This window comes from Pelobates fuscus, chromosome 7, assembly GCF_036172605.1.
Source record: "Pelobates fuscus isolate aPelFus1 chromosome 7, aPelFus1.pri, whole genome shotgun sequence".
Lineage (NCBI taxonomy): Eukaryota > Metazoa > Chordata > Amphibia > Anura > Pelobatidae > Pelobates > Pelobates fuscus.
In genome coordinates, this window is record NC_086323.1 from 102,952,000 (window position 1) to 102,978,487 (window position 26,488).

The following is a 26,488-nucleotide window of genomic DNA, read 5'->3' on the forward strand; positions in this document are numbered from 1 at the left end:
TGTGCTGTGGAGCCTTTTCCGCTGAATTGAATTCCCAGGGAATAATTGAAAATTTAGCCCTTAATTTTCATAATGAAAAACATATCGTTAATGGATGTGGTTACAGTTGAAACCAGAGGACTGAAATTACTCTGAAAGATCAAGTAACTGAATTTAACATGCTTTTATCTAAGAAACTGGCTTTTTTTTTTTTTTTTTTTTTACTTTTTTTACTTTTTTTACTTCTGGGGTCCTCTTGGTATTGTGTATTTAAAACAATCTCTATTGTTATTGCTGATCTTGACTACCGGGTTTTCTGGTTTTGCATTTGCTCTGAGTGGTGGACAAGAGAACAGAGTGTTATGAGTTACCTGTGGGGAAAAAAAATGCCCTTCCAACATTAACGTGTCTGCTCTGTTCCTCTTCTGGTCTACAAACCGCGTCCGAAGCTTTTCATGGATGTTTATGCTCACTGAACCTACAGTATAACTCTGTCACACTTCGTTCACCCGCGTCCCACTTATTTTTGGTTCGGAGATCATTTGCGTTATGTTCAGTTTCATGACTGACTTCTCCATGGGAACAAGCAGTATTCGGCTGAACGCAAGAGGAAAACAAAACGGGTCTTTGTAATATTGCATAGATTTACTTTTCTCACATATGTTTGACAAAAAGCAAATAATTAGGCTAATTCTGAGTGTTCTAGATTTTCTTTCTTTGCTCATCGGATAAATCTGTTTTTATTTCTGCTTCACTGTGTGCTCCCACTATTAATGGGATAACCAGTTTTTCGTGTTCTTTGCCATTAATCTGCATTCATTTCCAGAAAGCTGATGGTAACTGCCTGGCCTGTCAGCAAACGGTGCAAGCTTGTATCAGGGGCTTAACCAATGTGGCTTAGGGGATGTGACAGGGCACCCTAACACAAAGTGGAACAGTGCTTATACGGTAGCACAATAATGCTTCCACTGATATGACAGTGTTTCCTCCATTCTATTTGTGGTTATTCACAAGTAGATTCAGACTCTATCCTTCATGATTTCAAACAGTGTCTTGATCACTTTCGGTGGTTATATAGCAGATATCCTCCAGTCATCTGTATTGTCATAAGTGTGTTAACTGAGGTACAACGCTCTCCCTACTTCCCATCTCCCCCCCCAAAAAGCTAGCTGTTGTATGTGGGTTTTAAGCTTGACAGCTGCTAAAAGTAACTCTTTCTGGCCTTAAGTGGATTTAACTTTTAATTGGGATTTTTTTTTTCATTAGGCATGTATCTAAAACAGCTTTCAAAAGCTGCAGATGGCAATTGGGTAACTTGGACAGGGCTGTATGTTATGTCTGGCATTGTGTTCATGCTTGTTCTGTTTCTCTCTTTGGAATCCCACATTTCCTTGCATGTGTAACACAGTTCCTTTAACGTCGGCCTTAGAGCACTGGTGGTATGACCATACGGCTCCAAGAAACAAGGGGTTAATGTCTAATCTTCTTATGACACTCTCCAATTATCCTAAAGGACCTCATGATAGCACAAATGATTGTTTAATGATTTCTAAACCGCTCCAAACGGCATCTTACTCCTTTCCCCTCTGTAGTGTGCAGTGGAGTATATATAAATACAGCTTGCAAAAGATCCAGATCTCTTGTCTGCTGCCTTTACAAGCCGCCACCCTTTTAACACTGCCCAGACCATCTCTGTCTGTCCAATCACAGACTTCCCAATGCAGCTCAATGAGAAGTCTTTGCAAGGCTGGTGTTCTGGGCCATTCCTGCCTCTTGAGTTTAGTTCCACTGAGCTAAACAAACCAGGAAGTAAGAGGACTGTTTGTCTGGCAGCCAGGGGATTGTAACAAAGTTCAATTATTAAAGTGCCAATTTCCATTGAACAGTGCCTTTTGTAAAAATGCAAAAAACTGGACACACTCTTCACACGAAGTTTTTTAGCAAAAGTAAGTGCATTAGGGGCCTGGAGTGTTCTCTTAAAGGACCACTCTAGGCACCCAGACCACTTCAGCTTAATGAAGTGCTCTGGGTGCCAGGTCCTTCTAGGGTTAACCCATTTTTTCATAAACATAGCAGTTTCAGAGAAACTGCTATGTTTGTGAATGGGTTAAGCCTTCCCCTATTTCCTCTAGTGGCTGTCTCATTGACAGCCGCTAGAGGCGCTTGCGTGATTCTCACTGTGAAAATCACAGTGAGAGCACGCAAGCGTCCATAGGAAAGCATTATGAATGCTTTCCTATGTGACTGGCTGAATGCGCGCGCAGCTCTTGCCGCGCGTGCGCATTCAGGCGACGGGGAGGAGAAGAGGAGGATCGGAGGAGGAGAGCTCTCCGCCCACCGCTGGAAAAAGGTAAGGTTTTTTTTTTGTTTTTTTTAAAGACTTTCCCCTTTCCAGAGCCGGGCGGGAGGGGGTCCCTGAGGGTGGGGGCACCCTCAGGGTACTCTAGTGCCAGGAAAACAAGTGTTTTCCTGGCACTAGAGTGGTCCTTTTAAAACCTTGTTGGGTTTTTTGTTTTTTTTTTCTCCTCCCATATCTACATACTTGTTTTGAGGGACCCTAATAGAAGCAATTCCTACTTGGATGGCTATATTAGCAGTAATTTAGTGCCACCTATTCACTGTTTTCTGCTACTTGACTTGCAAATAGATGTTTATTGAATTATTAAATCGAATGCTCGGCTCGACCAGTAATGGGTGTCAGGTTTCCATGGTGACTAATATTTGCTACCTGATGCCCAGATTTGTAATGCTGCACAGTATGCTAGCTTTATGTAATATTACTAATTCTTGATTTCTTGTCTGTCCCGTTATTTTTATCTTTTAGAACAAAATGTTAAAGAGAGAGGGATCTTTAGGTGCGCATACAGAGATTTATACATTGTTTTGTAGAAATTGGCAACAAAGGTGTTGCTTGAACTACTCCAACCTGAAGTTTGTGTATGGCCACTGGAACTGAATTTTATAGAATTTGTTGACACAGCTGACTTCTTCCTATGTCTGTGGTGGTGGGGATACATTTAAACGTGTGTATTTGCTATCACAGTGTCTCCGTTTAACTTGTGCAATAACTAAATACACAGCCTCCCTTCTGTGTTATCCTCGGATATTTGTTCTAAATAAGAAATTGACATGAGCTGTGCCCAAGTATGCCATGTTGAGTATACTGTATCTGAAAATAACCTGCCAGAATGGTGTAAAATATTCTTTATTACAACAAGTACTTATCTGTTTAGAGCAATCGTTTTTAAAAATTGGTATACGTATGTGCCCATATTAGTTGTATGTAGTGGATGTTATTGTGTTTATTTCTGTATTTGATAACGTGCATACTCTTGATTAGTGTGTATTGTATGTATTTGTCTTGTATTGGAAGAAAGTGTAAACGTGAATGTGATCCCCTATTGATGTGCTTGGTTTTCTTTTACAGCTAAAGATACAGTTTATCGAAACATTTAGTTTTCACTAAAGTGTGAATTCCAAGTCTTTGGTTAAGAATTTCGAAACTGAAACCATTTTAGACAGTTTTTCTAGTTTGGATATTTTAGCCAAAGATTTTGAAATTCACTTTGAATTTCCACAAATTCACATGTAAAGTGCCTGATATAAAAAAAATTGTATTTCATAAAGTTTGAGTTGTTATGAAAGTTTGAAAGTCTGTCAGTGTAAGATGGGATGGTGGAGATCTAAAGAGGGGAATGGCCAGTGACCAAGAAGGCATCACGAAAAAGGGAGACTTTAAAGAAACACTTTCTATAAAAATACAATTAAAACCACCAACCCAGTCAAGGAGGAGGGGGGGTTATTTTATTTTTTATAGAAAGTGTTTCTTTAAAGTCTCCCTTTTTCGTGATGCCGCCTTGGTCACTGGCCATGCCCCTCTTCAGATCTCCACCATCCCATTTACACTGACATAGAATATATTGTATAGGAGATAGGAATTTACAACATACTGCTTTTCATTTTCTGGTTTCTAATCATAGTTTCAGACAAGTTCAGACTGTCTTCTGATAAGATGAAGACTCAAAGCAGGCATTCAGAATGCAGACCTTTTGCTGCATCTCCTGATCTGCTTTATATAAAATGCACATAAGGCGTTTACATAGGGATGTGATCTTACTGTGCTACTTTGTGTAAACCTAATTTATATTTAGACTTTGACTAATCCTGCTTTCTGTTACAGACCTTTTTCACGGATTCGGAACATGCAGGTTTACATGAAACAAAGGTAAAAATCTGTCAGTATTTTTTTTTTTTTTTTTTTTTAGTCATATTTCATATTTAATGCAGTTTGAAATTACCCTGCTATGATTTTCAGAGTCATTAAGTCTTCTCTGCAATATATGTAAACTTTTTTGAAATGTCATTTTATTTAATGATCTACATCACTATATTTTCAAAAATATGTGTCATTTAAAGTAGCCATGTCACCCTCGATGGTCTTCTTTTACAAAGACCTCCATGGTGACTTTGCTGCAGGATGTTGGGTGCTGGAAGGTGTCTTTACATACCTGTGCTGTCCCAGGTTCCGTTATGTAAATCTCACCATCCTTGTAACTGTGGGATTCGTGGCGTCGTAGCTCATGGTGCTTCAACACCAGGGCCGGCCCAAGACCTTGTGCTGCCTGTGTCCAAGGATGAAATGCTGCCTCTTCCACCAAAAGCACACAACATCCATTATGTTATGCAGTGTGTGCGTGTGTGTGTTTGTTTAGTGAATGCAATGTCGATTTTGTGAAGTGGACAGTGTGTGGAGTGGATGCTGTCTGTTTTTGTGTCGTGGATGTAGTGTGTGTTGACTAGATTGTTGCGTGTGTGTGGAAGTGAATGCAGTGACTGTTGTTTTTGTAATGTATGCAGTGTGTCTAGTGGATGTAGTGTGTGCGCTGTTGGATAAGTGCTGGGGGGTTGAGCAATTAAATTGGGCTTATCTCCCCCCTTCTTTGCCTCTTACTTGTGGGATGGATGGGAGGGGGTGGGGGAGCAGTGTGTAGGAAGGTGACTGTATAGGGGAGCAATGAGTTGTAAGGTGACAGTATGGGGGTGGGAGGCTGTGACAAGCCTCCCCACATTGATCTACCTTTTCCTGATGATTCAGTGGGATCACTATCCTGTCTGCTGCTCCGCCAGGTGTGAGCTGCAAACCACGTGTTAAAGTTCTCGCAAGCTCAGGTCAGAGTGCTGCTGTGGTAACTTGAGACAACCTTCTGTGTGCTCTTGAGACCTCCATCACATAGGTGTGAGCTGCAGACTGGAGTCTCTCCCCGGCCGCCTGAGTGAAGAGGATCCGAACCCGGTGGCATACAGGGCAAGCAGCTGGGCCCCATTGTGGTTAGACAGAGGGCCCGACAGGTCAGTCTGCCCTAATGATTAGAGAGCCGCCTCTGCTGCATATGTATGTATGTATAGGTCAGACGGCCCGGGCCCCATAATGGGCAGGGCGGCATAATGACCCTGTTAAAGTGCCACCTGGGTCCATATCCCAAGTCCGTCCTATGGCTAGGCCAGCACTCCAAGAGTACAACACTGTCTATAGAGGATGTGGCGGAACCAACCTAGTCACTGGAGGAGCCTGGTTGCCCACCTCTTGCCGCTGGACTATGGCCCTGCATTAAAAACCTTTTATTTTCCCTGTGTAGAAACTGTGCCACAATAAATGGAAAGTAATGCAATCCCCTATATGTGGTTATGATTATAAATATGCATACATATCGTTGATCGAGATCTTCATATAAAACACAATATAAAGCTATGGGTACTAGAAATGTAAAAAAGGTTAATGGTGCAAAATGATATAACGACAAAACAGAAATTGATCAGATATGTCAAAAACGCACTCACACTTTGTAGAGCTACTGAATGCTCAGAGGCAATCAACGTGGATGGTACAATCCCTATTGTAGGATATACTACAGTCAGGGACACCAGATGTCTTCAATGTAGTAATGTAGCCATACATGTGAATACAAAGGACCAATTTTAAAGTATATTCAATAAATTCCAGAGCATGGACCTGCTCAGAGTATGGAGAGCTTTGGTGGTTTGATACCCACCACAGATACAATGGGGAAGCAGGATGACAAAAAAAAATCAGCAGAGATATCATCAATATAAAATAGAACAAAATGTTATTGGTACACATAAAAAAATTTGAACAAATATATGCTTAACCCCTTAAGGACCAAACTTCTGGAATAAAAGGGAATCATGACATGTCACACATGTCGTGTGTCCTTAAGGGGTTAATGTGTTTCGCCGTGGGCTTTCTCAAGTGTGATGTGTTCCTGTAGCTCTAGAAAGTGTAAGTGCGTTTTTTGGCATATGTACTAAATTTCAGTTTTTTTTTCAAAGTGCACTATTATCAATTTTTACATTGGTTTCCCATAGCTTTATATTGTTTTATATGAAGCTTTCTATCAACTATGTATATATGGCACGGTTTATCTCTTTGTTTAGTTGTTGCCATAATGTTACCTGGTGTCCTACTTGAAGTTTAGAGAACCTTTTTTTTTTAATTTTTTTTTTCTGTGCAATTTGGGCTGTCTGTCAAATCCAAACTAACTTTGCCTCTGTTTATACCTGTATAGTGTTGATGTGAAGTTATCCTGCACTGGTTTATAAATGGTTATCTGTAAAGGCTCACCGACCCACAGTGCATTCATAACATCCTATAAATTGTGATCTATCCACCATATCCACAAAGGAGAGCTGGTGATGAAAACATCAGTGCTGTAGAATGTTTGAGATTAATGTATGTTAACATATAATATCTATGTAGCGTAGGTTAAGACAAGTGTGTTTTTTTTTTTTTTTTTTTTTTTTTTTTTTTTTTAATATGGTGGTATTTCTTGGTTGCCCTCCCCATCTCTCTCAGCTGATGCTGCCTTTAGAGATGCCACCAATCCATGCTGCTTTCTTCTTGAAACTCAGGCGGCCCCGTCTGTTCAGATCTCAGCCTCCACATTCTTGTGATTCTCTCCTACTCAGTGCCACTGTGCGGGAGTGAGTACTTGAGCTGCAGTCCCACTTGGATTGCCAAGAAGTCTTTTATTCTCTACTATACTAATTGCCTTTTTCATTCTTGTAGCAGGCCCAGCGGTGTCAGCTTGAGTTCTGTGTGGGCTGAGAGATGGGTCCGGAGGTCTTGTGTTTTAGATTGAATGCATTCAATCTGCATTTAACAATGTTTATTTTCCACATTTTATTTGTATATTTGATATAATTTAATTAAAGCAGCATTGAATTTTGGATTAAAATTGATTTATTTTTGATGTTCTTTAGCCAGTGTTAGGAGATTACAGTAAATGCATGGCTCAGTTAGACTGTTGTACAAGTGGACTTGAGCAAAATGTTTTGAATATAAGTATTTGATTTGAATCTGTCAGTATTTTAGATCTTTGTATTTATTTTTACGGTCTCTTCATCTTAGAAGCCAGAAGAAAATGTTTTCTTGTTTTGAGGCAAGCATAAAAAGGGTTTATTTTTCTTTGTCGGAAGGAAAGCTTATTTCTTCAAAAGAACTACTACTCTTTCCAAAATGCTCAGCCAGCCTTTAATTCACGGTGTTTGTGTCTGTGTCTGTGTCTGTGTCTGTGTCTGTGTCTGTGTCTGTGTCTGTGTCTGTGTCTGTGTCTGTGTCTGTGTCTGTGTCTGTGTCTGTGTCTGTGTCTGTGTCTGTGTCTGTGTCTGTGTCTGTGTCTGTGTCTGTGTCTGTGTCTGTGTCTGTGTCTGTGTCTGTGTCTGTGTCTGTGTCTGTGTCTGTGTCTGTGTCTGTGTCTGTGTCTGTGTCTGTGTCTGTGTCTGTGTCTGTGTCTGTGTCTGTGTCTGTGTCTGTGTCTGTGTCTGTGTGTGTGTGTACTTATCTAATAGTTTGTTTATTTTAGATTTTTGAAGGTGACAATCAAACCTTACTTCTCAGCATCAGGGCTTCGACCTCAACATGATTTCTCTGCCATGTATTTATGGCTGTTAGATCTATTTTATAGGAGAGTTAGAACCTCCATTATCCTGCAATGCACCGCAAGATGCTGACATTCCTTTTTTGAAGATTACAGAGCATTATGGGACTTCTAGTTCCAGTGTAGCTGGAAAGCTATCGGCATATTTTGCATCTACAGACTACACACTGCTTGTGTGACTTGCAGGGACGACCGTGGCTGTTGCATTGGCACACGTGTCCTAGCTAAATGTGTTTATTCTTATTATATTTTTTTTTTTTTTTTTTTTTTTTTTAAGTATGTTAAAGTTTAGTAAAGTTCAGTACTGTATGCAAAGCAGTAAATGCATTGTTTAAGGGTGCGCATAGATATATCACATATTCTTGTTCTCTCATGCTACTCTTCATTTACTAGTTCTATTCGTGTTCCTATCATCGGTAAATAACCTTGTACTGTATGTGTGTATATATGTGTGTGTGTGTGTGTGTGTGTGTGTGTGTGTATAATTTTTTTTTTTTAATGTTTATCCACCTTTTGGTCTAGCTTAACACCTGCACTACTGAATTATAATAAAAAATAACGTATAGGTTTGATTTGTGTTTTTTTTTTTTAACCCCTTAAGGATTAAACGTCTGGAATAAAAGGGAATCATGACATGTCACACATGTCATATGTCTTTAAGGGGTTAAACACAAAATTAAGATGACACTTTAAAGGAATTCTATAGTGCCATGAAAACAAAGCAGTTTTCTTAGCACTATAGGGTTAATAGATGTGTGTCTCCCACCTTTGCCCTTGGCCATTTACCTGAATCCAGCACAAATGTTAAAACCACTTACCTGAATCCAGCGCCGATGTCCCTCGGTGCTTGGTCAGGCTCCGCCCACACCCCTCCCCTGCCGACATCAGCCGGCGGGGGAGACCTAATGCGCATGCATGACAATGGCCGCGCACTCGCATTAGACTTCCCCATAGAAAAGCCTTATTCAATGCTTTCCTACGGGGAAAAACTGACACTGGAGGTCCTCATGCAGAGCATGAGGACCTCCAGTGTCCGATAACGGACCAAATGTCCGTTTGGATTCCGAAAGCCTTCTAGTGGCTGTCTGGTAGACAGCCAGTGAGGGGGCAGACTTAGAGCTGCAATGTTAACATTGCAGTTCTCTGAAACTGCAATGTTTTACATTGCAGCACAAAGTGCAAAAGGTCACGGCACCCAGACTACTTCAATGAGCTGAAGTGATCTGGGTGCCTACAGTGTCCCTTTAAAGAAGTTCACATTTTCATTTATTAGAGTATCTTTTGTAAAAACATAGAAACCTAGAATGTGACGGCTGATAAGAATCATTTGGCCCATCTAGTCTGCCCAATTTTTTAAATACTTTCATTAGTTCCTAGCCTTATCTTACATCTAGGATCGCATTAGGTCTATCCCACGCATGCTTAAACTCACTCAGTGTGTCAACCTCTGCCACTTCAGCTGGAAGACTATTCCATGCATCCACTACCCTTTCAGAAATAATTTTTAAAACCTTTGTCCCTCTAATGTAAGACTGTCCTCTTTGTTGTGGAAGTTTTTCTTCTTTTACTTGGAGAATTAATGTTTTGCGGTGAGGAGATATTATAGAACTTAAACAATATCCTTCATGGTTCAGTATACTACTCCGGATCTGAGATGTTTACATGCAGTAGGTCTGGCAAGATAGATAAAATGTTTAATTGTTGGTATGGTATTTCTGAGAATTAAACGTTCAATCTGAAATGACCGCAGATCTTAAAAATGTGTGTTTACATAATGGTCTTGTACAAAGAGTACTGTTGCTTGGCCAGCACCAAGAACCTGCACTCTGCGGGACATGGCTGGCTATTATGGGAACATGCATAGAGAACCTGTAGTGTTTTCAGAATGGCGTTCTGGCAGAAAATGTAACTTCCCACCATGTCGGACAGGTGCTGGATCATATAGGTATAGGGAATGTAAGTGGGGCTTTGTTTTACAATATGTCCATCCTAGGTTTGCCACCTCTGCCATACCAATGCATTATCTGGTGCCTAGAGTGTCCTTTTAATGTTTCTGCCATAGTAAATACACTCCCTTTCACCCTCCCTCCTAAAATTATATTGACCTACACACCTATTTATTGATATAACTCTTTCTTTCTTTCTTTTGTAATAAAACAAGTCTGTTGGATAAATTCAGTTAAATCACTCCCTGCCAGATGTTTGCTTATTTTGGAATAGCGAAGGTTCCTGGGGATGTAATTCATTGAGATTATTGCTTTAAAAATAATTTTGTTTTGATAATCTGTTTCTATCATTCTGGCAGGGAATCCCTGGTACGAAATGATGGTTCAAGAGGAAGCACTAAGGAATCACGGAAGTAAGTCAAATCTGCAGAATTCAATGTGTGGTTATTTTAAACCGGATTGAACTGTGTAGGCTACGTGGGCTGTGTACGAAAGGTTATCCTGTTGTGTTAAATCTATATAGAATGCTGCGGAGTTCCTGATCTGCTATAGACTGGGAAGACTTGGCAACAGTGTGCCGCCTTTTATTCAACTCAACACATTTGCAATTAGAAACTTTCAAGTTTTTGCCCAAGTTTACCAGATTTATTGGCTCCTAAACCATGCACTTGAAGCTCTGTGCTTGCCACGTAACATGTACAGGATTTGCACTTTGTCAAATGTAGCGAAACCCCAGAAACCAGGTAGTCAAGGATCCTAATTTGTTACTGCTGGCGTTTAACCCTTTGCTGATGTGCGTGCTTTGGGTTTTTTGATGCTGATCTGCAAATCTGTATAAATAAGCAGGTTTAATTCTACTGTCCGTGTTCCCTGTGAGAAATTAGCAAGCTTGCATACAAGTGACCTCATACATGCTATAGTAATAGAAATATACGGAGTGCCTGGAATTAGCTGACAAATCTTAGCCAGTTCTTAGGTTGAGTGACAATTCACTTTATTTTTGGGTGCAATAGTGGATGGTAACACCAATACAATTTAAATATTGGGTGTTGTTACTTAATGACATTTTTAGTAATTTTTTTTTTTAAAATACGTATACATCATGAAGGACTGCTCAAAGCACTGGTATAGCCTAATCTGTGCCCTACAGTGCTTTCAGATGGAAGGGGTCTGAATACACAGCATGCTAGAAATAAATACCTACAAGCAGTACTGTGCATTCAGAAATTATTCAGACCCCTTTATTTTGTTCACATATTTATGTTTGCAGCCTTATGCTACAATTTTTTTTCTTTCTAATTTTATTTTTTATATATACGGTGTGTGTGTGTGTGTGTGTGTGTATATCTCTATATCTCATTGATGTGACATGATTTGGAAAGGCACACACCTGCCTCAATCTGCAAAAGCATATAAGAATATGAGAGCAGAAACCAAGACGTAAGGTCAAAGAAAATGTGTGCAGAGACTGAATTGGGTAGACTAGAGGAACAAATCCTAGGGAAGGCTTAAAAAAAAAAAATTAAAAATGGCTTAAAAAAAAAATGGCTGCATTAAAATTTTCTCAAGCACACAGTCGCCTCCATACTCCTGAAATGGAAAACGTTTGGAAGAAACAAAACATTTTTCTTTTTAAATAAAGGGACACAAGTCACCCCAATCTCATTTAAGTGGTCTGGGTGCACGGTCCCTGCCCCCCTTCGTCCTGCAATGTAAAACATGTGAGAAACTGCAATGAGTTTTTTGAAGAACTAAGACTGTCTTTAGTGATGGTCTATCAGAATCCAGGAAGCACCTCTAGTGGCTGCCTAACGGAGTTTGACTCTAAACGATGCTAGACATCCTCATGCTCTTCATCAGTTTAGCATCAGTGAAAACACCATAGAAATGCAGCGAGGCAATGCTTTTCTGGGGAGAGCCTAATGCACTTGCCGTGCATGCGTGTTAGGTCCCGTTTGGTAAGAGGTAACCTAAACATGTGTGGAGGTGGGAGAAACTTACAGAAGGACAACCACCGATTGAGCCTTTGTGGTTGACTAGACATATGGAAACAGAAAAACGAGTAGTGGAATAGTGATGTGACATATGGAAACACCTACTCATTGAGAGACACATAAAAGCCTGTTTGGAGTTTTTTTTTTTGTTTTTTTTTCTCATTTAAAAACAAAGCACTTAAATGATTGACTATGAGAAACAAGATTCTCTGGTCTGATGAAATGAAGACTGAACTGTTCGACATAGTTATATCTGGAGGAAACCAATTATTGCTAATCACCTGTTTAATGCCATCCCAACATTGAAGCTTGATGGTGTTTGCATCGTACTGTGGGGATATTTTTCAGTGACTGGGTTTGGTCATGGCTGAAGGAAATCTGAATGCCTCAAACATAGAGATAGCGTTGATGAAAACATGGTCCAGAGCACTTAAGGCCCCAAACAGCTGAAAATCACAACTGTATAAGGGCTATAAGCACAAAGTCCAGGCCACGCAAGAGTGGTTTGGGGACAACTCTTTGAATGTCTTTGAGAGGCCCATCCAGTACTAAGACTTGACCCTAACTCCTGGAGAGATGTTGTCTATCACCATCTAACCGGATAGAGCTTGAAAATATCTGCAGCGATGGATGGCGGATGTGATATTTCATGGGGTTGTGTTTTTTTTTGTTTTTTTTTTTAAATACATTGGCATGAATATTTATTTTGCTTTGACATTATGGGTTATTGAGTGCAGTTTGATGTGGTGGAGAACAATTAAAAGACTGTCACCTCCAAAACCAAATAATCCTTCAAGTTTTGAAGGGATAGATTGGTGTGTTTTTTGTTTTGTTTGTTTTTTATGAAGTATATGTACAAAAAAGAAATGGAGAACTCATCCCTTCCTTTAGTATATGCCAGAATCCTTAAACCATAGTCCTTTTCCCTGAATCGGGCCGTTTTTTAAATTCTGACAGTTAGTCTCTATGGACTTCAACACATCTGTGCAGGGAGTGAAGCAGACAAGACCATAGAGACTAACTGTCCATTTTCTGACCCAGGGTGTATGTATATGGTTGAAGGATTCTGTGACATACAAACGGTGAGGAGGAGGATCTCTCCCTCCCCCCTCCCCCCCCCTTTTTTTTTTTTTTTTTTTTTTTTTTTTTAAACCTAATGAAATTTATATTTAAGGTGACTGTTGCCCTTTAAACAATTATATAATTTAAAAAATAAAAAAAAGTTGTTCATTAAGATTTCGTCTTTATGTAAACTCAGGGACATTGTTTTAAGTATAGAGCTGCAGGCGAATATGTCCAGGTTATGTGAAGCTATGCTCACGATCCAGTGACCTCCGTTTAATTTCTGGCTAATAATTAAGCACATCATTTACATTATTTTCTTACTGTATTGTTTAGTTTGCCTTAGAAGAGGAAGTAACTTAAATAGGTTTCTGCCCCTTTTGTTTGACAGGTTTAATAGGAAAAGTTTGAGTACTTTTTCCTCCCATTTGGATACATGAACTGTTGGTTAGGTTTCTGGTTTACTGAAAAACTTGAGAAAATCACAGCAAATCTTTTTATGGTTCATTCAGTTTATAATTTTTTTAATTTTTATTTTATTTAAATTTTTATTTACATTTTTTCTTTTTTCATAAAGCTTTCTGTGCATTAGTACTTTTTTTTTTTTTTTTTTTTTTTTTTTTTAAATACAAACTGAATCGCCTTCTTGTCCCGCTGTCCTGGGTCTCTCTGCTTTAAAAACATTGCATCATTTCTCAGAAATGGAAACTACAGAGAAAACCTTTCGTGTTTTCCCTGCCTCCCTTATTATCATGAAATGTTTAACTACCGGTATTGTACAGATTTAGTTTTATTATTGGCACTCAGGATGAACCCTGGGCCTAACATGGCAAACTGGCCAGTCTTGAGGCATGTAAATGTCAGGTGCTATATTTTCTTTCAATTTTTTTTTATTTTGTTCATGAATGTCTGTCATTAGCACTAATAAAACCAAGAACCTCAGTGTTTATTAGTCATGCGGTTTTTATTTGGTATATTCATTTGTCAAACATTTTGCTTTTCCTTGGGCTAAGTGTGAAATTTAGAACTATCAACCTATTCCCTTGCGATGTCGGAAACTAATATACAGACAGACAGATTCTGATTGGCTCCTGCCATTATATGCTTACTGCAGCATTTTTCCCCCATAGACTTTAATGGGGACATGTGTATATAAATCCAAATGATTTATATACACATGTCCCCATTAAAGTCTATTGGAATTTTTGGAGATAAATAATTTGGAAAGTTTTTCAAGGTATTGAATGATTTGGAAAGCTTATTTAAGCCATGTGCATCCATAGAAGTCCAGGTAAAGTATGCACTAAAGGTTCGGAGTAACTGTTTTAGATTGGTGGCTTCATAGGATTGCCATAAAGGGCATGGTGAATTAGCTTGGCGGGCAGTAGCCATTTATAGAACCTTATAGTATTCTGGGGGGGTTTGTTCTTTTAATCCAGAACAAATTCCTGTAGATAATGACTACCCACATGATTTTAAAGGGACACTATAGTCTCCAGAACAACTACACCTTTTTGAATTTGTTGTGGTGAGTAGAATCATTACCTTCAGGCTTTTTGCTGTAAACATTGTCTTTTCAGAGAAAATGCAGTGTTTACATTACAGCCTAGTGATAACTTCACTGGCCACTCCTCAGCTAACTGTTAGAGATCCTTCCTGGGTCATGGCTGCCTAAAATTTATCCAAACATTCAGAATCTCCCCCCTCTGCATGCAGACACTGAACTTTCCTCATAGAGATTCATTGATTCAATTCATCTCTATGATTAGATGCTGATTGGCCAGGGCTGTGTTTGAATCATGTTGGCTCTGCCCTGATCTGCCTCCTTGTCAGTCTCAGCCAATCCTATGGGGAAGCATTGTGATTGGATCAGGCTACCACTTTTGATGATGTCAACAGACTGTTTGTTTTTCTGAGGTAAACCGCATGCAGAGTTACAGCTTCAGGCTTGAATACAGTAAGATTTTTACTATATTTATGGAGGCATGAGGGGCCCAAGGGGCTAGATGGTGGTTTTAACACTATAGGGTCAGGAATACATGTTTGTGTTCCTGACCCTATAGTGATCCTTTAATTGTTTTGCTTTAACCCCTTAAGGACACATGACATGTATGATATGTCATGATTCCCTTTTATTCCAGAAGTTTGATCCTTAAGGGGTTAAAGGACCACTCTAGGCACCCAGACCACTTCAGCTTAATGAAGTGGTCTGGGTGCCAGGCCCAGCTAGGTTTAACCCTTTTTTTAATAAACATAGCAGTTTCAGAGAAACTGCTATGTTTATACTGAGGGTTAAGCCAGCCTCCAAAACCTCTAGTGGCTGTCTCATTGACAGCCGCTAGAGGCGCTTGCGTGCTTCTCACTGTAAAAATCAGTGAGAGCACGCAAGCGTCCATAGGAAAGCATTGTAAATGCTTTCCTATGCGACCGGCTGAATGCGAGCGCGGCTCCTGCCGCGCATGCGCATTCAGCCGATGACGTCGCAAGGAAGGAGAGGAGGAGGAAAGCTCCCCGCCCGGCGCTGAAGAAAGAGGTAAGTTTAACCCCTTCCTCCCCCCAGAGCCTGGCGGGAGTGGGTCCCTGAGGGTGGGGGCACCCTCAGGGCACTATAGTGCCAGGAAAACGAGTGGTTTCCTGGCACTATAGTGGTCTTTTAATGGTTAACAAATTCGCATTGTATGATTTTGTATTTCCTGTCTGTGCTAGTGCGGAGTGTGTGTTTATACTATGCATTAGTTTGACTTATCTTTTACTTTGTTTATTGGTAATGTGTGTCTGTACACTCTACACTAGTTTTGGACTGTGTGTGCCTGCTAACTCTGTGCTAGTTTGCAATGTTTATGTATTAGGACTGCAGACTATGGAATTTTCCATTCTATGCCAGAATACTTTTATGAAAAGCAATATAGTAATTTTTATTTTTTATTTTTTTTATCCCTTCCAGGCATTCAGTAAATCTCAGGTGTGTTTAAATTGTGTTTTTTGTGTTTGTTTTTTTTCTTAGACCCAATGTGAGAAACAAAGTGTGAGAGCAGTATCTGATACTAAAGGTTTCATTTACTCTAGTCTTTAAAATCATTAATATGAGGTATTGAAGCTTATGTTTTATTAGGAATTTTGTCTGGCTGAGTATCCTTAAAACGGTCTTTTTGTCTCCCTCAGAACTCTGTGTTGATGTCTGAAAATAAGCCCCTCCCCCCCAACCTGACCCTTTCCATGTTTGACCTGTCTATGATGGCTGTTACTTCTTTTTTCCTATGACTCCACCACACCGGTGTCCTCCTATCTTATGGGTTTGTTCCAACCACTTCAAGCTGAAATAACTCGAGCACCGGAAAGCTGAGCCTTGTTACACCAGGGGGGGGTCATGCTTGGTGTCGTCTGATGGAGGGCTCTGTCAGTGACGGCATCTGCGATGATGCAGATCCTGGGGGTTCTGAGCTGAGAAGGCTGGTAGATGGAGATCAGAAAACTCCCAAGGGTTCACACTTTGAAAACATCAATGTGATCGGTCAGGGACTGAAGCATCTCTTCCACCCCCAGAGACGCCGCTCTTCTGTCTCACCACATGATGTTTTGCAAGCTCAGCCAGAACAAGATGTAGATCCAGAGCACATTCAAACTGCAGAGCTTGAAGGGGCTGCTCAACCCACTGCCCTAAATCGTGTCTTGCAGCAGATCAGAGTACCACCCAAGGTGAGGAGAGGGAGCAGCTTACCACAGAACCGTAAGGGCAAGACTGCCTCAAACACAAGAGGAAGCCCACAAATTGGCCGCCGCTCTGCACAAGACATTATGGCTGTTCTATCTCAACCTGCTCGGCCACGCTCTTCCTCCACCACAGATGCCCACACTGCCACTGCTGCCCTTGACGTATCCAGCGTCTCCTACTTGTCTGGAGAGGACTCTGCTGAGAAGGTAAGGGCCTTGTGGAAATAAAGGGTCAGTGAAGGTCTGAGGTGTCATAGATGAGCTGCAAGAAGTGAGTAACTTCAGTATTTGTCTGCTTTCCGCCTCCTTCCATTTATTTACTGTAATCGCCAGGAAAGGAATCCGCAGATCAGTGTTATTATTAGTGCATAGTATAGAATTAAACAATTTTTTGTTGTTCATATTGCAGTACTGAGTGGACGGTTGGTGTGATATTTAATTTAGTGTTTAGCATATTTTAAGAAGGAGAGACTAAAGGAAATCACATAGCATACAGGTTTATCTGTAGACTGTCGTAGACTTCATGCACAGAATGTCTCACTATTGTGAGCAAAGCTTTGTATTGTGCATAGTCAACAAACCTGTTGTAAGGTTTTGCACACTTCAATCATTCAAGTTATATTTCCATGACTCACACATTGGCCTGCTGTTGTATTGACATGACCCCAGTAATCTACATAGGGCGTCTATGTACTTGCTTGACATTTGCCATGAAATAGAGCTTGAAGTGATAACCTTTTCTTTTATTTATAGTTACATAGTTTAAAAAAACACTCTGGTTCAAACTTCCACATATCTTTTTCTGAAGAAGGTTAAAACCCAACTTAAAGGGATTCTATAGTGCAAGGAAAACAAAGCTGTTTTCCTGGCACTACAGTGCCTCCTCCCCTGCACCCATTCAATCACTTCCCTGAATCCAGCGCCAAAGGCTGCGCTCCCATTAGGATTTCCATATAGGAAAGCATTAATCAGTGCTTTCCTATGGGGAATCCGGTGACACTGGAAGTCCTCATGCATAGCGTTGGGACGTCCAGCTTCATTTAGACGACCAAAAGTCATCTAAGCACCCGCAAGTCCCTCTAGTGGAAGACAGCCACTAGAGAAGGAGTTAACCCTAGCAGGTAAATATTACAGCTTCTCAGAAACTGCAATAATTACCACTGTAGAGTTAAGGGATGGGACATTGCACCCAGATTACTTCAATGAGCTTAAGTGGTCTGGATGCCTGCAGTGTCCACATAATTCCCAGTTGCAACAGAAAAAAAACAATCTTCTGTAGGTGAAATTTCTCTTCCTTCAGTTCTGAATAGATGTATCTACTGTGTATCCTTGTTTCCAACAATTTTTGTTCAGGTTGCCCATTCTTGTTAATGAACAGGTCACTGGTGAGCTCTTTGTACTGGTCCTGTATGTGGTTATATAATGTTACCATATTGCCTCAGGGATGCCTTTTTAAAAAAACAAAAAAAAACAAACATTTATTTATAAGGTAAACCTTTCTTCAGACCTTAAACTTTCCAGTGTGCTCATTCCCTGCAGTTGTGCAGTGGAAGAATGTTGTAGGACAGGAACATGTAACCGTGGACACAGTTAAAGGGACACTATAGTCACCTGAACAACTTTAGCTTAATGAAGCAGTTTTGGTGTATAGAACATGCCCCTGCAGCCTCACTGCTCAATCCTCTGCCATTAAGGAGTTAAATCCCTTTGTTTATGAACCCTAGTCACACCTCCCTGCATGTGACTTGCACAGCCTTCCATAAACACTTCCTGTAAAGAGAGCCCTATTTAGGCTTTCTTTATTGCAAGTTCTGCTTAATTAAGATTTTCTTATCCCCTGCTATGTTAATAGCTTGCTAGACCCTGCAAGAGCCTCCTGTGTGTGATTAAAGTTCAATTTAGAGATTGAGATACAATTATTTAAGGTAAATTACATCTGTTTGAAAGTGAAACCAGTTTTTTTTTCATGCAGGCTCTGTCAATCATAGCCAGGGGAGGTGTGGCTAGGGCTGCATAAACATAAACAAAGTGATTTAACTCCTAAATAACAGTGAATTGAGCAGTGAAATTGCAGGGGAATGATCTATACACTAAAACTGCTTTATTTAGCTAAAGTAATTTAGGTGACTATAGTGTTCCTTTAAGGTCCAATATCGCTGGTGAGGCAGTCCATGTGACAACACCCGTGGCATATGGGTTTCATATGTTCTAAGTTAGAATAAGCATATTTATGGCTGTGTTTTTCTTGGCTTTAAAGACGCTTAGCTCAGGGTATCACACTGCCCATTACTCTGCAGCCGATGGAGTACTTTTTGAACAGCTTTCTGAATCTCATTACTAGACAGTAATGGAATTGGGTGTCTCTAGGCTCGGTTCTCCATCTTGCATTGAAGAACTCCAGTTCCAGTTATTAAGCGGAGGTTTGATCCTCCTGTCTTGTTGGAGTATCCACATGGATATAACTTTAAAAGGGGAACAATTCCCCCTTCGAATGGAGTGGCCAGCTTTCCCATAGTGCTGATATTTGGCCAGAAATTGGTAGGTTGATGGTCATTTTCTTAAATCTTGATACTTGGCCTTTCCAAGTGAAGGTGTGGGTGGATGGTTGCCTAGGGTAAATGTACCACTTTCAGTTACATATCTTTACAAAAGCTCCAGCAGATGTGTGGAGATGTGCTTACCTGAACTCTGCATTGTCTCTTGCCAAGCATTAAGAGCATAATACAAAATACCTACTTCACGGAGTGAAATTCACCCTGAATTATGCAACTTTCATAAGCTCCCCCGTCTGGCGACCCTAAATCTCCCAAAATTCATAACCATGCGGTAGCCATTGTGGGGTGGCACATTTAGCCTTGATGTGGTGGCTAGTGGCACTTGCATACAGCCTTTACAGTGGCCAGATATCTAGTTTAAAGGGGAAAACTATAAATTAATTGAAAGTACATTCTGTTGTAATTTGACCGCACAGTCCATAGGTAGTCTGGAAAAGGTGTAACTTAATAACCTGTTTTTCCCATGGTATGTGTTCTCTGACATCCAGTCTATTGAGAGTTATTGACCTCCTTTTGCTTCACAGCCAAGTTTGGCCCTAGAAAATACCTTCAGTTGTAAATCCAGATAAACTGCCTGCATGGGGCCCTCTGGCAGGTCATTTTCTTGTTTACCTACAGTTGCAGGAGGGAGGTTTGTAGTGCAGGTATTTAGTTGCACAGAGTTATGTCTTATCTTGGTTAAATCACTGACATTGCACTCTTAATGTTCCTTGGAGCTATAGTTATCTACTAAAGTGAGAATTGACAGGAATTGAAAGTAAAAAAAGTAAATTTAAGGACAAAGTAGCCAAACTGGTAAAAAATAAGGTTCCAATTTGGCTGCTTAGTCCTTTAAATTTAATATGCATCTGAATTTATGAAAATTCTCACTTTAGTGAATAACCCCACAGGATATTTGTGTTTTCCACATTCTCTTTATGTTCTGCATGATCTCACTCCCATCTTGCAAAAGACCTCTCAAGCTTTCAATACTCAGTTTGGAGCTGTGTACATAGAGCAATGACCCAGTCAGTACTGCTTAACCTGCTGTAATTATTTTCTCATGCATCAGGATGTAAAATCCTCAGGAGAGAGTACGGTGATCAATAGGAGTGATTTTATTGTGGGAATTCTTTTCCTACCAGTCAATTTAATTCTTCCCCATTTTGTTTGGTAAAAGCTTATTAGGATGATGTAGGAATTCCGTGGTTAAGTCCCACAGTTAGAATGGTTTAATATCTGTTCCATTAGTATGTGAAGGGTTAGGTTATCTGCAGGGTGAATAGTCCTACAAACGTTGTCTGCATATCCATCATTGGCATGTCTTGAAGATTTAAAAAAAAAACATTCTACAATGTGAGTAATGAACAGAACTGCTGCTAATGCAAGTGAATTATGATCATTTATATAGCGCCAACATATGCCATAGCTCTTTATAATTGTAAAGAGAGCCATACTGAAACACAACTTTCAATCTGAGGATTTTAGGTCGGCAGGTGTATATCATAAGGTGTCTTGCCCATGACTCTAACTGGGATTTGAACCTGGGTTTCCAAGATTGATTTATTTTTTTTTATTTTTTATTTTTATGTAATATCATTGAAATATCGCAAATTAAAATTTGGCTCAGCTGTTTAACAATCAGAAGTTTTACTAGTGTGGTTCTCGGTGTATACATATTGCTTACTGGGGTATTTAAATCATTATTTTATTTACCTTTCTTCCATCTTCCACACATGCCCTTTTGTGTTTTTTTTTGGTTTTTTTTAATCACCCCCCACCCCAAAGATGGCGACATTACCATTGCTCTAAACCAGGGGTGGGCAATCTGCTGCCCTTCAAATGTTTTGGACTACATCTCCCTTGATGCTTTGCTAGCATTATGGCCCTAAGAGCATTATGGCAGATATAGCCAAAAAACATCTGGAGGGCCGCAGGTTGCCCACCCCTGCTCTAAACCAATGTTCTCTAAACTCTGACCTTGTTAGATGTTGCTGAACTATAACGTCCATGATACTTTGAATAGAATAGCCAGAGAATCATGGGGGTTGTAGTTAATAATCATCTGGAGGGGCATGGTAACCTTTACAAAGTGTGTGTGATTGATAAAGCTGTGTGGACATGCACTAAAAGCCTGTTTGAGAGGAGATTCTTGGAAGGTAATGCAATATTCTAAAGATAGAGGGACCTTCGTTGTTGCAGTGCTTAAGCTGAGTGCTTTGGGTGGCTGCCACCTTGAGTGGTGTGATTTGGTGGCTTCAATTTCATGCTATAATCTATGAAACACATTGAGTGATAAGACTATCCAATGCAAGGATTCTAGCAAAGAAAGACAAGTTAGCATGACCGTCACCTTTTAATAACATGGTTGTTATATAATGATGGATCACAAGCATGATATGCTGTTTATCTATGGAACACAAATATCAGCATTGCACCGGAGGCACTGAGCTATCAACCTATTGTTCCTGTAACATTTTGTAACTGTCATCTATATTGTTAAATTTCCCACTTTATAATATTGTAAAGCGCTACAGAATATGTGGGTGCTGTACAAACAATAATTCAAAATATGCTGTGAGTTGACTGTAAGCTCTTCTTACCACTTATTCCATTTTGCCTGAATTTGTTTCACTTACTGTTCTGCTTGGTGTAACTATTCTAGCGTGATTGAAGATGTTGACGCTTTGAAATTGATGGCTCGAAGCATCTTATTTCATGGGGATTTTCAGAACACATCTCGTTTTATTTGTGTGATGCAGACCCCTAACATTGACGTTTATGGCTACCCACATCTAATTTTTTACAGCGACTCCATGAATGCCAAGCGTTCCTAACATTCAAGTCACCCAGGGGTGGGCAGTTTCCCCTTTGTTCTTTTGTGAGTCACTTTTGATGGCTTTGAATTGTGCAGTGACTACTGAGCTCAATAGCGCCACTACCTGTGGCTTCATGTAAGGCCATCTGCTGACCGTGTATACAGTTTGCTGCATGATAATCTGATATCATCAATATTGCTATTATCCTTAATAAAACACCAACTTATTTGGCAGTGCTATACTGTTTACTGCCACAAGACCTAGAGTGCTGGCTTTTTTTTCATTCATCTATTCATTTTGCAGTCGAGCACCAGGCAACACTTCAAGGGATAGCTGGTGTGCAAAATTGTTTGGTATTGTGTGTGTGTGTGTATTATATTTTCTTTTTCTTTTTCTTCTTTAGCCTATGTATATCGGGGCCTTGCAACAAACTATTTGCTGAGTTGACTTTAGCTCTGTATATTCCTGGCTCTAGTCTAATCTCCCTGCTGATAAAGGGATATAAAACACGAATGATGTCATATTGTCAGATCTATCTCACAACTTTGTTCCTGCTTCCAAGAAATCAGTTTTTAGATATTTATTGCTCTCTGATTACTTAAACTGAAACTATGCTGTAATTTTACCTTATTGTCCTGATTACCTTTATGCTCAGCTCTTATATAGATTCCCCTCCCCCCCCACTTATATATGTGTGTATAGATTTCTAGAATGTGAGTATTTTTTTTTTTTTAATTTTTAATTTTTTTTTCTCATGAATTTTGAAACCATAACTGACAACTTAGTGCTTACACCCCGCCTGTGTGGATAGATTTCCAGGATGTCCATAATTTGACGGAAGGTGTTTTGATGAAAATATTGTGTAATTGCATTTTAAAAAGCAGCAACAATTGCCTTTAGAAAAAAACTTTAGAAAAAACTAACGGTATTTGCATCAAAATAGCTTTGTCGTTCAGTAATGTTTAAATTGCCTAAGAGCCTCATCACAAAGCCCTGCATAAGGAACTCGACCGCCTGTGCAGATAACTTACGTAAAATGTAGGAAAATAGCAGGACATATAATTGGACCCTGTGCGATTGGCTGACCATCTTTCGAACTGTAGTTCACAAACCTTGGCAGGGCCATGATGCATGACCGAAACCTACATTCCAAACCAGCACATGGTGACTAGGCTGGGTAATGACAGGATAAGGCAAGCAATTGTAAAGCTCCCAATATAGGACTTCAACTTGGATCCCATTTAACTAATTACAGCTTTGACTCTCTTAGTTATCCGGAAATGTTTTTGGGGAGATGCCCAGATCTCCAGGTGTATGTTCAGACGATGATCCTAGAGCGATCTGACTGCGTAAAGGTGCTGGCTTTTCCTGATTCTGCCAGTCTGTACACCAGAACTAATAAAGGCTATCTGATAAGAGCTTTCTGAGAGTCTGTGCAAAGGTCAGGGATCAGCGGAGCCTTGCACTGCCAGCTCGCTGCTTTCGGGGCTCATCCTGACCAGCCTGTAACAGTTCTGCAAGGCACAGACTGTCGTGCCCAGGCTGAAAAAAAATGAGTTGCTTCATTCAAGGTTTTTAGTTCAATTGAAGGGATGGAACAGAAACAGATGTACTCAAGGATGGGAAAAAAATATATATAGATATATTAATTGGACTCAAAAGGAATTGATTTACTACTGACATGAGCTTTTTTAAATGTATTTTTATTTAATTGATTTGTATTTCTGGGGGAGGGTTGTGAGATTTAAATTGGGAAGGGGGAAGAGACATTTATAAATCACCAACAAATTCCGCAGCGCTGCATATGATGGTAATGCCTAATTGTTTTTTTGTTTTGTTTTTTTATTTATTTATATAAAATTTTACATAATTTGAGAAACTGCAATAGACTGTTAACATTGACCCATCTTAGCCAAAGCCAATTTGCTGAAGAATCTGTGCTACGGCTCTGAAGGTACTCCAGGACATTACTCTGAAATAACCCCTTTTCAGTGAAAATGGTGTCATTTCATTGTCCTGCCACTAGGAGTCAGCCATGTACCTGCTAAATGCCGTGCATGTTTGGATTCTCTAGAGAGAATTACCTGCATTTTTAAAACATTTTTGTTGTCGTTATTTATAAGGCCATTTATCAAGTATTAGGTCCTCTATAAATGGTGTTGAATCATAGAAAAAAAAAATGTAAGTGGAAAGTGTGATTTTCAGTACTTTCCAAAGTTTGATCATGCCCACAGACAAGACCGTTCGTAGAAGCTATCCATGGTATCCTAAGGAAATTCTCAGATAATCTGCCAAACCTGCATCCCACCCCTTTTCTACTACACCACACCACAGTCCCAACTTCCCGATACGAGAAGTCCCTCACCATACGCAGTCTCAATGTAGCCAAACAATTTGTTCCCTGTACTGGAGGCAAGAGACCCTACTGCCCCTCCGTCTTTGTTATACCAAAATGGACAACTTCAGACTGCTTGAAGAGCAGACAATAGGCGCTCTCAAGTGGCTGCAGACATACAGACATTTGGTCCGACATTTGTTTTGTTTTTTGCTTTTCCACCCCCACGCAACCGCCCAAAAAATGTATACCCATGCACAGAACACCGTTCCGCTTTTTATCAGAAATGTATCTAGAGTTGTCCAGGTGCTGCCCTTTAAATGGACCCATAGCAAGCCTAGACTAATCATTGAGTGCCTTGGGCTAATTTGACAAGCATGGAGCTGACCACATTTGTGAGGTAACCTGCTTTCTCTGGTACAAGGCAGGATGCTGCTCTGAGGGTACCTGACCCTACCTGCAGCCACCAGGCCATCACTGGCCATAAACCCCTGCTGCCTCTCAAAGCGATATAGTTTATGGGAAATTTAATTTACTAATCCACTTTCTTTATATATTCACAATATATTTTGAATTCAGGTTAACACTATCATTCCTGTTCTGCAAGATATTACTGAAAGGGCTTCACAGTTAAATGAAATCCTATTTTACAGATATGTGTTTTGAGATGTGAATTAACAGAAAATCTGTTCTGAAGTCTCAGTTAGCGGGTGTGATTTACTGATCAGCTTACGCCCTGGAAAAGAAGTAACTGAACTGGCTTTATTACTGTAGGTAAACAGGGTTCCGTGTCATGTAAATATTTGCTGGAAACTGTATTGCTTGAAGTTTATATTTCCACAGAAATAATTCCAGAGCCCCAAACTCTGTACGTGTTTTTTACAATTTGTGGCCTTGGATCTTAGCAGATTTGGGTTTAGGATCAGAAGACGGCCAAATCCCAATACAGTCAGCTCACTGTAAGCTGTGTCATTTGTTTAATAAATATTATGGTTTAAGATTTTCACTTACACAACATCACAGTGTTACCAGAGCCCTGATTACAGTGGCAGGACCTAAACACAACATTTATAGCCATTATAAACCCACAAACACGTCATGTATGCAGACTTAATCCAAACGTTTGTTTAGCAGGAACCCAAAGGAAATAATGAATGCCGTTTCAGGATAAGTACACATTTTGAAATCCTTTTTTTTTCCACTCCATTACATACGTCAGCACAAATGACACTTTTATGTAATTTCATAATTCATCCCCATATATTGTAACAGACATAGCAGGGTTTGATAGGGTTAACCACTTTATGATATGATTTTTGTTTTTCTGTATACTTTTACATGTGGTCTTATGAATATTTCGGCATGTTTGAGTTAAAGGAACACTATAGTCACCAGAACAACCACAGCTTATTGTATTTGTTCTGGTGAGTAGAATCATTACCTTCAGACTTTACAGTAAACAATGTCGTATCAGAGAAAATGCAGTGTTTACATTATAGTCTAGGGATAATGCCACTCCTCAGATGCTGCATAATGTGAAGTACTGCCATTCAGTGTCTCCTCCCTCTGCATGGAGACACTGAACTTTCCTCATAGAGATGCATTGATTCAATGTATCTCTATGAGGAGATGCTGATTGGCCAGAGCTGTTTTTTACTTGTGCTGACTGCCCCTGATCTGCCTCCTTGGCCGTCTCAGCCAATCCTATGGGGAAACATTGTGATTGGCTCAGAACAACCCTTCTGATGATGTCAAAAGACAGCAGGCAGATCAGGGGCAGACGCAGCAGCTCCAGGCTTGAATACAAGCAAGATTTTACTATATTTGGGGGGGGTGCTAGATGGTGGTTTTAACACTATAGGGTCAGGGATACATGCTTGTGTTTCTTGACCCTATAGTGTTCTTTTAACTGTAATGCTATGTAAGTTTGCTGAAGATTCTGCCACATCTCAATGAAGACGCTTATGTGACATTCTTGGTGTCATCAGTCTGCACTATTCACAGTGCTAATGGGACTTTTTGCTGTTTTGGGAGGGCTGGGAGGTGGTGGAGTTATGTTTCTGTTTTTCTTCAAAATAATAAATAAAGAATTTGAAACTCTTTTGTTTACACCTTGTCGGGGGAACAAAAGGTAGGGTTATTAGGCTTATAAT

General features: G+C 40.0%; 1 protein-coding gene across 1 annotated transcript in view; it reads left to right on the forward strand.

Moving 5' to 3' along the window:
* The window catches only part of TMCC1 (transmembrane and coiled-coil domain family 1), a 118,354-nt gene that overhangs the window by 14,229 nt on the left and 77,637 nt on the right, over nt 1-26,488 (forward strand). The window contains exons 2-4 of the mRNA XM_063426301.1: nt 4,160-4,204; nt 10,240-10,293; nt 16,099-16,854. Coding sequence (XP_063282371.1) covers nt 16,321-16,854 — 534 coding nt within the window. The 5' untranslated portion in view covers nt 4,160-4,204; nt 10,240-10,293; nt 16,099-16,320. The remainder of the gene's footprint in view (nt 1-4,159; nt 4,205-10,239; nt 10,294-16,098; nt 16,855-26,488) is intronic.